The 12169-nt window shown below is 37.7% G+C and overlaps 1 protein-coding gene across 1 annotated transcript in view; it reads right to left on the reverse strand.

Moving 5' to 3' along the window:
• Positions 1-331: 331 nt before the first annotated feature.
• STX7 (syntaxin 7) overlaps positions 332-12169 on the reverse strand; it is a 32254-nt gene continuing 20416 nt past the window's right edge. The window contains exons 3-10 of the mRNA XM_086744124.1: positions 11372-11441; positions 9417-9507; positions 7693-7830; positions 6879-6931; positions 6032-6122; positions 5401-5473; positions 4372-4454; positions 332-1742 (exon numbers count right to left, since the gene is read on the reverse strand). Of these exons, the coding sequence (XP_086600250.1) occupies positions 1629-1742; positions 4372-4454; positions 5401-5473; positions 6032-6122; positions 6879-6931; positions 7693-7830; positions 9417-9507; positions 11372-11441 (713 nt within the window). The 3' untranslated portion in view covers positions 332-1628. The remainder of the gene's footprint in view (positions 1743-4371; positions 4455-5400; positions 5474-6031; positions 6123-6878; positions 6932-7692; positions 7831-9416; positions 9508-11371; positions 11442-12169) is intronic.

Consider the following 12169-nt stretch of genomic DNA (forward strand, 5'->3'; position numbering starts at 1 on the left):
CACCAGGGATTCCCATCCCTTAAAAGTTTCATGCAATGCTGAAGGAGAGCTAGTAACAGTCTACCCTCAGCACACACTGTTAGCAGCCACTCAGAGCAAAGTAACTTTTCCTCCTGAGACTGGGCTCACACAGGTGGGAATGCAAAATCCAGGAGCATTTTCATTAACCATGTGAAGTGCAGCACAGGAACAGAGGTCCCTCTGGGGTGAAGAGCCGACAGGCCTGAAGTTCTCTGGAGTTCAGAGAAGTTTCAATCGTTTACATAAAGGCAAAGACGACAGCTGTACTTGCAAAGATGGATTCTGAATAAAAGGAACTACTAGAAAAACATACTCCTTAAAAGACCTTTATTTTGTTTGCACAGTTACAATTCTGAAGTCCATGTATGTTTACAGTTAGATTGTTCCCAAATAATATTTCATAGCTCACCATGTAAACAGTGCATTCTCTATTAGTCTAGTGTACAAGAACTTCATAAAATACAGATTAAGTGACTTTTTCATCTGTACACTTCTCAATTAGCTCACCAAGATCAATTAAAAAGGTAAATAGATTAATTGGCAAAAAAGTGTTGTTACATTTTTAATATATTAGTACAAAATGGCACAAAAGGAAAGGTCATTTTAAAGGCTATAAGCATCAAACATCTGAAATAGTTTGAATCAGTTCAACCAATTTCAACTTAATTTCAAATACCACTGTTGAACTTGGAATTGAACTTGTAATCTTTTTTTTCTTCAGCTGTATGAAAGACCTCACATACAACTTTGGATCTGTTCATGGAAACGGAATCACAGCAGTTTCAGAACAGTGATATTCAAGTGCAGTTAGGAAGTTGGGAATTTCTATTCTTCCCAGTAAATCTAAGAATTGATAGACTAGAGCTTATTTTCATCTAGCTAAGCTCATTGATGCACACTTCAAATGCAAAGATAGCAGACGTGTGCACATAAAACACAGTATTTCTTAATGCAAGAACTGAAACAAAAAATCCACATAGTTACATCATCCACCCTACCTACCTTTGCAGGAGACTTCCAGGCATAACCATACGCAATGCCAGATACAGAGATATATGAAGCATCTAAAAGATTTCAGGCAAACTGAAGGCTTAATTCAAATGCTTCAGTTATAAAAGAGAGATCACACCAACTTCAGAAACCTACATTTTATTTTTGAACCACCCATATCAAATGGGCAGGTGAGTGGGATGAAAGGGAAAGAGATAGAAAGACATTTCTAACTGAAAAATAAATTCCAAGAAGTAATTTGTTGCCTCAAGCAACAATTCAGGAGTTTGTTTTGGCAACAACATTTAGCAATATTCCAAAAGATAATTACCCGATCCTTCAAAACAAATTATCGGGATTTTGGTTAGCCCCCCTAAACCTTAAGAGGTTTTTATGTTTAAGTTAACGGAACAGTTTGTGATGTTGACTGTTTATTTTCTGGTGAGACAGCACTCACATTCAAGAGGGCAGGTAGTACTGAGAATGTTACTTCTCAAGTTAAAACAAAAAAGTCTTATTAAAAAAAAAAGTGTGATGAAGTACAGAAACATTATTTTACTCAGCTTCACAATGAGCAAACCATGACTAGGAATTTCCTTTCATAATTTAAATACCAACTACAATGCTTTCTCCAGAGACTTATCTGTAGCTAACCATATGATGAGTCCAAGAAGCAATACTCCAACAGCAAGTACAATAGCGAGGATGCACATCTTCTTTCGGGACCTTTGCTGCCAATAGAGAAAAAAACCAAGTTGATTGAAAACTGCACCACCACATCAGAAGACTACTCAAATACTTTTATGGTCCTACTGCTTGTGCAATCTAACTAAATTTTGTCTTTACTAATAGCAAGTCATATAAAGTTGTTCAAGAAAAAAAGAGCTAATTTATCCATGACTTACTTTTATGGCTATATTATTGAACAGAATTATTTCAGTGGTATTTTCTGTCATATATAATGAAATAATGAAAGAGAATGCAGTAACGTAATGAATGGAAGTAATTAGAACACTGAGGGAAAGAAAATGTGAGAGTGCAGGTGACCACGTACAAAGGAAAATGGACAATCAATTTGCACAGCAGAGGAGGTAGAAATGGTCTGCTAGAAAAAAGAAAATATTTAAAGACTATTGAGACTACAGAAGGGGACAAAGGACTGCAATTTTAGACTTCTGGAAGACTGACTTTGCATCTATTCATAGAGTTATTTCAGAGTGGGTTTTGTGAATTTTCTTGGGTACAACTTGCTCTTAAAAAAAAAAAAAGAAAGAAAGAAAAAAAGAGAGAGAGAGACCTAACTAGTGACCAAGTCATACAGATTCACTACAATAAAAGTGTAAGTTATGAGCATGTCTGGAACTTTCACATCTCTGATACAGGTCCCTAACTTGAGATACCAGAGCATTCAAGACTAGCAGCAGTCTGTCATCCTTTATCCAAAAGATATGGAATCTGAAGGTTTCCTTCACAGCAGGAAAGGAAATCACCAGTGGGTTTCACAGGCTTTTGCTGGTAGTCAAGGGATAACAACACTCCAGTCGTGGCATTTGAGGCGACAGCTCCAGAAGCTAAGCCAGGCTTTGCTCTTTGGCAGAGGTTCTTCTGCCTGGGTGTTTTTGGTTTTTTCCCCCCATGAAGAACATCATCTGTGTCAGTTCTTCTTTGGAGCTGCCAGATGTCTGCCCAGTACCACCCAGACTACCAAGTTTCTTAACTTCTCTCCTCTTCTAGATTTACTATCTCGCTGCTGCTTCTCCCATAATCAGGCTAAGATTTCTTCATTTCATCATTTTACTTGCTAGAAATCAACCCATTTGCTAGAGTACCTTCTTTTTTAAAAAAAATCTGTGGCCAGTTCTCTCCTTATACTCCCAGTCTCTTCTTTTTTTTCATCCTGGAGATCAACTCTTGCCAGCACTGCACTGAAGTCAAACATTTTCCCTGTAACACTACTTAAGGCAGGTAGTGGACTAAAGACATCTTATTTCCTCATACACTTAGATCATCATTTTGACAAGTACTGAAGCAGCAGTGCTAAAAGGGCGAAAGAAAGGAGAGGAGTCTGGCTTTGCCCAAACAGCTCTGCTGTGTGAATGCACCTCACATGGCAGATGAGTGGTGCATACTTCGTCTAACCACAAAGAGACATTGTGAGGGTACCAACCATGTGCAGCCTCATCCTCACCAGCATGCCTGGGCCTCTAACACTTCCTTGAGGGTGCCACCCCCCAAGGCTCATCCATCACCTTGGAACAAGTATAAGCTTTCAAGCAAAGGAAAGTTCAAATCCAGAGCAAACCACACAAACCTTTCAAACACAGGCCAACTCTGCTGAGTGTTTGGTCTCTGCTGCAAGACCCACTGGACAGAGGCTTGTCAAAAGTCTCAATAACCTTCCTTTGAGATCAGAAGGTATTCATCCTTTCATCCTCAAGATAAAGCACAAAGTTTTTAATTTTAAATTTCAACCAGAAAACTAACACTTTCTACAGAAAATTTTGTCTATTACTATTTTTTTTTTTTCTGAACTTTGTCAGTATCAAAATAGGAGCCATCTGCCATACTTAATGTGCCAGTTAGTGCCACCTAGAATACAGTTCAAGGATGCATCTACCCTTTTCCTTCTCCCATTTCTGAAATCAGCAGGCAATCCTTCAGACATTTTGTCATTGATTTACTGTCCTGGCTACTACTAACACACGTAAGAGTTTTTTTTTTTTAAATAGACTAAAGATTAACTCTGACTTAAGAAGGAAGATTTATTACTAATAAGATTATTTCTAGTAAGTTCCAAAAATGTTATAAAGAAGTGGCATTTAAAGGTATTTTAAAGGCTTTTCAAAAAAGTTTGAGAGTTTGAAATGTTTTTAGTGTCAGGGTAGAAATTAACAGACATTGGGTATATACAGCCTTGAGAAGGTTTTAGACGGCAGAAATTGGTGCTAACTGGTAGCACCTTCAGAAGACTTCCCTGCATATCTTCCCTACTGCTTCAATAATCTTTAAAGGTTTGCTCTCCATACACAGGAAGCTTTTACTTCTTGAGCTGTAAAAGGAGGGGTTTGTCTGTCTGGGCATCTTTTTTTGTTTGTTTTCTTTTGTTTATAAAGAAAGATATAACTCCAGGTGCTCTGAAACAGCCTGGTTAATTTTACAAGAAACTCAAAGCTTTCAGAGGTCACTGAATTTTGTTTTATAGTGATCTAGAAATACTATTGTAGTCTAACATAAACCTCTAAGTAAGTCTCCAAGCCTTGAGGAAATTGATAAGCAAAATCTGGACTGCGTAAGAAAGTGGAAGTCAGCACTACAGAGAAAGGACAGTTACATACAACTGGCAGTCAGCATTGATGTTACCTGGTAGTTTGCTGCTCTTGACAGCTGCTGGTTTGCTTGCTGCACATGTACATCTGCATTTTCCACATTGGCTTCTATGCTGTCTTTATTTTAAAAGGAAAGATTTCAAATTTTGGTTAGTCATAACCCAGTCAAAGTTTTGGAATGCTGAAATACACTTGAGAGCATATGTAGAAGCAGCCCCGCAACTGCGGATGTCTTCATCAATACCCCAAGTTTTATACCTTGCATTATGGAAGTTTGACCAATCCTATATTTATGCCTGAGTTCATGTCTGAACCATTCAGGCAACGAGTGGTTGAATTCATGTCAGTAACAGCTCTCCTGCTCTAGAGGCAGGGCTGAACCTTACATACCAACTGGGGTAGAAATTTTCAGTACTTTTACTTGCCCCCCCACCCCCCACCCCCGCCTCCTTTTTTCAACTTTACTTGTCCTCCAACTTGCTATGGACTACCCTCTGCTCACACTAAAAATGTCCTAAGGAACTTTTTTTTTTAGGAAATGAGACGAAACAGACATAGAAAACACCCCAAGAGGCACCACTCTAGTTTCGTATTCTATCACACTGACATAGATTTATTTTTTTTATTCCTGGAGAAAAATGAACATATTATGGGCTAAGGCAACAGAAAAAGCCCTGCAAATGTATGCTGGACATAGACAACAGAATGGCTTAGCAGCAGACTAAGAAAATATATTTTCCAATTTCATTAAAAGAATAAACCTGCTTGCATGGAGGGCAAAACAGGAACCTTTGCTGAATCTGCACACTTATATCACTAGTCAATACAGTAAAAATACCCACATTAAATCCAATCTTATTTCAAACTACATAATGTTTTAAACTACATTTTAAGCATGCCTTCTTAATATATTCCCAGTCTACTCGTTATTAGGTTGCACCTGATTTACTTTAGTATTGACATTCTAATTAGAGGAATTTTTCCAGCAAAACTAAGTTCTACATTGCTGATCTCCAGAGAAACAGAACAAAAAATTTTCAGAGACTATTTGCATTGGACTTACCTATCACATCACCTTGTTCATGAATCATCATTCCTAGATCTTTAAAAATTTCATTGATGTCCATAATATCTGCCTGCAAGGAAACAATCATTGCATTAATAGACATAACATATTCTATCATTTCTGTACATTTAGATACAAATACTGCTCCTTCTCCTCCCAAATATGTATCCATGACTCTTTAAACTACAGGATTAAAAAAAAAAAAAAAAACCAAAAAAACCCACCCCATGCTTACAAAATAAAGATGTTGAACAATACACTGGGAATACCTGGGGCAAATGTATAATTTTGCTTCATTTATAGTCACTGTTAAAAAGGTGATATAATATGACCACTCGTTGGAAAAAAATGACATGTATTTTTTCTTGCAGTCACATGAGCACTTTCTTATTCCATAACCGAACCACTGAAGTTAAACACAGTATCAAAACAGGGCTTTCATACGGTAGATTTCTAATGCACATTTCACATCTAACAGCAATATTTGTAGTTTTGAAGGAAAAAACCACACCCACAAACCCTAACCCCTCAAAGATTAATGTCTGCAATTAATGCTCATGTCACTATAAAATGTTTTTCCTTTGGAAACATTAAAAGCATATTCTGCTGTAAAACCACTTGTAATTACCTCAAGCTGCCTAATGGAAGATTCTCTCTCCTCAATAAGACGGAGGTCATCTTCTGTAATTTCTTCATCTTGCACTTGTGCTTGCGGTTGACTATCAAACAAACAAACAAAAAAACCCCACTCAAAACTGAACAGGCACAATGAGAAATAACTCAGAAGAACAAAACAACAGTTAAACACATTCACATTAGCACATATGTCACATTATCAGTTGACAAAATGCACTTTTTTACCCTTGCCGGTCTAGCTAACAGGGAAGGTCTACAGTCACACCTTTGGTATAGGAAGCTGCTGCTGTAGCGATATTGCACACAGCATTGAGCTAGCTGATTGGAAATTCCAAGTATGAATTCAAGGAGAAAGTTTCTTCTGAATTATAAACTGCAGAGTTTATATCCATCTGAGGCAAAAGTAAGCTAGCCAACAAAACAGAATCTGAGACTGAGACTGAGAAGCAGTTCTTGGAGAGTATGAAAGCAACAGGAGATCCCAGTAAACATTGGACCCTTATCACAACTTAAGAGTTTTACTCTATTCACAGTTTAGGTTTCAGAAAGCCCAAATACAGAGTTACGGCAGCTTAAGGAGATGGCTAAAGCTGAAGCATGGGGGAAAAAGGGGGAGATTATGTGAACTGCTCTTTTTGTTCCCACCAAAGCCTCTTCTCTACACTTGCCCTATGGAAGAAAGCCTAACTAAACGACCTATCCCAACTCCCTCCAGAAAAAGGACAACTGATCAGGAAAAGAAACAAACCAAAACAAAACGACTTTAAAAAAATTGGCAGGTGGCTTCCCTGCTGGCCTTTTATTATTCTGAGCTCAGTTAAGACTTAAATTCAGCCTACCTGTCCCAAGAGACAAGTGTTCCTTCTTTGTAGCTATCCTCAGGAGCACCACCCTACATGATCAGTGTTTAAAAATATAAATAAAACATTATGGCTTTGAAAGGAGCACTATCAGCATTTCTATAATGAGTCAATATTACAAGGTTTATAGTAAGTCAATTTCAAACTGAAACATGATTTAACATGTTCTCATCCTGACTTTGCTTTATGCATGCATAAAGCTGAAATACAAGCAAAAACATTCACCTCAGCAACTGCCTGCTAAAATTTACAAGTACAGCAATGTGTATTTGGCACCTAGTGAAAAGGCAAAATTGATATGCAGTTTCCTACAGAAGCTACCACCTTAGCCCCCCCCCCCCCACTAAACAAAACCACGACAGCTAACAAGGAAAAGCTCAACATTTCAAGCTCCTCAGCACTTCTCCACTTTAATACTGCATAGAAATCTGGCATGTGATTCTTCCCTGTAGGAAAAAATCTGTTGATATCTAAAGGTCCAACAAAAGCATTTCAAACTCTATTAAAAATTGCTTTTGCATGATTACAGTAATCTTGTGTGACAAAGGCAAAGGAAAAGTAACAATTCTAGGGTGGAAGTTATTACAACTTATTTCAGCCTTTACTGTGTAATTCAGCTATGCATAAAGGTGAGCAAAGAAAGTTTATCATCTTATAAATATATAGCACGCATTCTGCACTATTTTGAGTCAGATACAAGCTTTTGTAAGTAGCATTACAGAGGCAAGTTTGACATTGAACACTACCCACACAACTATAAACAGACAATAATGGCACATTTTTTGATACTTACAGATACCCTTGAGCTGGCTCTTACTCTGGCTACAAAGTCTTTTTCCTTCTCAGCAGCTTGCCTTTGGAGTCTTTGGAAATTTGTTAGTGCTGTGGTGAACTCTCCCACAAGACGGTCCTTCTGTATTTTTCTTTGACGCTACAAGAGAAAAAGTTTTACCAAGTCAAAAGAGCTCAGGCTTTTCAAGGCTTTGTCATTTCCAGACTGCTATTTTTTTTAAATAGGTGTAAGGGAAGGCTGTCTACAAAACCATTTGCAACTACAGGGACAAACCTTCCTTCCCTCTGGCATCACATAATTCTGCCACAATGTAAGGCATTTAAAAAGGAAAACAATGTCGTCTTAGTTTCACTTAACAGCTGGAAATGAGAAATGGGCCTAAATGAGAAAACGTCTACCTTCCTTATTATCTGTTGCATATAACATCTACTTTTAAAGTGTGAAATATTTTGATTCTGTGGATGCTAAAATATGCACAAGTGACTGAATGAGGGGAAGGGTGCATAAAAGAAATGGGCAGGACAGGAAACTCCACGTGCACTTCATGTAAATGCTGAAAATACATATTGAGTGGCATCCAGAAGTGTGCACTGGGCACTCAGGAGAGCCTCCATCATATTTGCCTAAATGTATACATTACATCAACCCTTCCTTACAAGTTTCTGAGAGGTTATAATTTGCCATTCATCAATCTGTTATTTATGAATTTCATTGAGAGGTAGCTTTGATGAAGATGCTTATAATACAAGGATTAAAATTAAACAGTAAAACACTGCACCACCAACTTTTCAGCTCCAAGATAAAGAAACACAAACCATAAAAAAACCCCAAACATATTTTGGCTGAACTAGAGATTATATATCAAGACCAAGTTTTAATATCCCTATTAGAAGTTTACACCTTGACAGGATGTGCACACGTGGGTCATAGCCTGTCATTTGAATTCAGTGTTTCAGGGCAATTCATCTTCCTAAAGGCTCCTTGGCAACCAGCAACAGACCAGGCAAGTTGTTTGAGTGACAATAACCTGAATCCCTGTTTTCTGGGATCCTGTTGCTCTTCCCTTATCTAAGTGACAGATTTTGCTAGGATAAGAAACCATAGGATGGCAGGCAGGAGTGTGCTAATAAAAACAGCCACTTTACATGTTACCTCCTGCCCAGATTTTATACAGACCTGGGAAATAAGCAGTTTCAATACTGCACAAGTTGTTTTAGTAACAGCTCCTATCTACTCCTCTTAAGAAAGGAAAGGCCTGTGGACAAGACATAGCATATATGCTGATCTGAGTGATGTAGAACAGACCTACCATGCATAATCAAATTATTCAGACAGTAGGTGAACAGGTCTGGCCACTTGCCCTGCAAGTGGTTTGGGCACACAACTCTTTGCCCCCAGAAGCAGTCAGAGTTAGCATCACTGCAACTGATTACAAAGTGCTCAGCCACCTGAAATCACAGGCACAGCGCACTGCCTTAATTCTTACAATTTCAGTCAAACTGCTTCATTCCTGATACATAAAAATAACTCTAGAACAAGTCTGGCCTACAGGAAAATATTCTTGTGTTGTAAGAGCCCCTGTTGTGCAAATGTATTGACTAACAAGATAGCACTTTGAAAGTCTGATGAGGAGCACAAAAATAGGCACACAGAAATGAAGTCACTCAAATATTCTACATCAGCCAACACAACAGTCAAAGAAGCCATGCTCTTCGATTTTATACCTGTTCACTTGTTGCAGGCAAAGATCCAAATTCTTTAATGTATTTGTCAGTTTCTTTGGCAAGTTGGTTGGTGTATTGCTGCTTCTGTTGCCTAAAACCAAATGCAAAGTTTTATTAGAGACCATTGGATTACTTTGAATTTCACCAATTCTCAGAAAAGCAGCAGTATTAAATGCTCCTCAAAAGTGGACAAAACCAGCTTTATTATGTTCTTCGCTGTAAAGGTGTGACACCACGGATTCCAGGCAGGACAGATCCTGAAGAAGATGTGTTCCTCAGTGTGACAACATTATTACTCTTTTTTTTTTTTTTTTTAAGGTTTCTTCTGTTTTCCTAATGAGCAGCAATAGGTTTCTATTTATTATGAATATGTAAATATGCTTTTCATAGTCCTTTTGAGGCTATCAGTAGTTGGAAACATCTGGTCATTTATGAGTTCGGAACAACTGTAGAAAAGACCAAGATTTTTCTGTGTGGCTTGAATATAATTCCAATACCACAGTCCATGAAAGGCCAATTCCTGATATTTAGTGGGAAGCTTATCCAAAGAGATCTATATTCTCCTATGATACAATAGCTGCAAACTTAGCTGAAAACTTCGTTATTTACTAATAGCTTTAACAGTGCTTAAAAAAAGTCTTGTCTTCATTAGCATTGCTATTTCTGTTTTTTTTTTTTTGTCTGTTTCTGATCTTAATATTTTTTTTTCCTGGAGCAACTCAAATTCTTTACCTGCTTTTGCACCCTCCTCTCCAGTGTATATAAAAAGGTTTTATCTGGAAAACTATTAGCCAACAATCAACATCAACATTTAAGGTAATCAAATAACTGTTCAGATACACACAAACATGAAAGGAAAGGCCAAACATTCAGACAAATGAAAAAGGGGCAGATGTAAACTCAAGGACACCTACCATATATATTACCTCCATAAAGGGACTGGAATGTGTCCTTCACAACAGTTTGTCTTGTTTAGTTGTGAATTTATGTCCAGGTCCTTCCTGGCTATTGCATAAACTGTGTATGTTGATCTTCACCTATTCACAGTCTCGAGTAGCATACCCACTGTTGATTATACCTGGCTATATTATGGGCCCCAAAACTGGGCTATTATAAAGCAATTTGGCTGTTCATGCAAAACTAATGTGATGCCTCTGGTCCAATACATACCTCCTTCCTACTATTCAATGGCCACAGTGTGGCATTAACCACACTGAAGACTGCCAACTTTCTCACCCACAGGGTTAGCACAACACGTCGCTTACGTGCATTTATGATGCTTAGATTAATGTGGTAAAGTAGTTGAATGGAAAAAAAAAAATCATACTGGTTCATTAGACCATGCAGAGAAGTGGAGAGCAGCTGACTGTCTTGGCCAGTGGCATATAAATGAAGGCCCACCTTCAGGTGACTGAACTCTAGCACAGCATCTGCCTTGGAGCCTTATTTCACTTCTGCTTTTTTAGTAATTTTGGCACATGTTTATTGAATAATATAATCCCTTACTGTATCTTTCATCACTAGAAAGACATTCCCCTAACTTCCTCAGTATCACACCTCACAGAAAAACCCAATACATCCATTGCCTTGTGAAACTTATACAGACAGATTTGAAGAGCTGATTGGGGTGGAAGGGGGCAGTGTTTGTTTTTAGAATAGCGATATTCCTTTCATGGTCCTGCCCCTTTCCCTTTACTGACATACAGCATAGGCTTTATAGATGTATGGATATTGCAGGCAACATACATGGCCAAACCAGCTAACTCTAGTTTACAAAGACTATCCAAGATTAATTGTAAAAAGGGCATCTCAACATTTACATTTCAAGCATGTCTCTACACTCGTCTTGCTCTGTGAGATCAAGCACTCTGCCTAACAAAAAAAACTACCTCATCACCTACTAGGAGATTGTTTACAATGCAATGAAATTAAACATCTTCACATGAAATACTCACAGCTGCTGCCTCAAGTCAGGTGTGTCTTGTGGTGTTCCAAGCTGATGTAGTATTCTTTGTATTTCAGCAGCTGTTTGTGAAGAGGAAGAGAAATTTTAATGGGGCACAGACAATTCCCACTTCATTTTATGCATTTTTGCCTGACAATTCTAAAGCTGTAAAAGTTGACAGAAACTGATACTCAAGACTTTTTCAACCTATTACAAAGACTCCACTTAAGAAGTCCCAGAACAACTAGTGAATGGTTTTTGCCAAGTCAAAGACAAAGCCGAAGGTTTCTTATAAAGGATGGGAATGTATTCAAGTGTCTAAGTAGAAACAGGCAATTTAAAGACCAGTTAATAGTTTCGCCATAATAAGTATAAATCAGGCCTTTTAATATTATTTTTTAATATAAGCAGCACAATTCTTATTCCAGTTCAATCATATTTTATGCATGTCATTTTGGAAAGCCCTATGAAAGACTGCTACGACATTATCATACACAAATATTTCAGAACCAGTGCATTAATGAAGAGACAGCAACAAAGCATTTATGGGCCTACAGTAAATTTAAAAAAAAAAAAAAAAGTCAGACGTCCATGTTTAAACTGTTATGTTCAGATTCTTACATTTTAAGAAATGGGATACAAATCACCAGTGATTTTAAAGTGTATTTCATAAAATACGTTAGTTTTGAACTGCAGAAAATGACACATCATCCGAGCCTTATTTTCAGCTTAATATATTTTACTGTCACATAGGAAAGCAAGGAGAAAAATGGACAGACACTTCAAGGATATGCAGTTTATAACACTG

This window comes from Chlamydotis macqueenii, chromosome 3 (genome assembly GCF_036417535.1).
Source record: "Chlamydotis macqueenii isolate bChlMac1 chromosome 3, bChlMac1.mat, whole genome shotgun sequence".
NCBI classification, from domain to species: Eukaryota; Metazoa; Chordata; class Aves; order Otidiformes; family Otididae; genus Chlamydotis; species Chlamydotis macqueenii.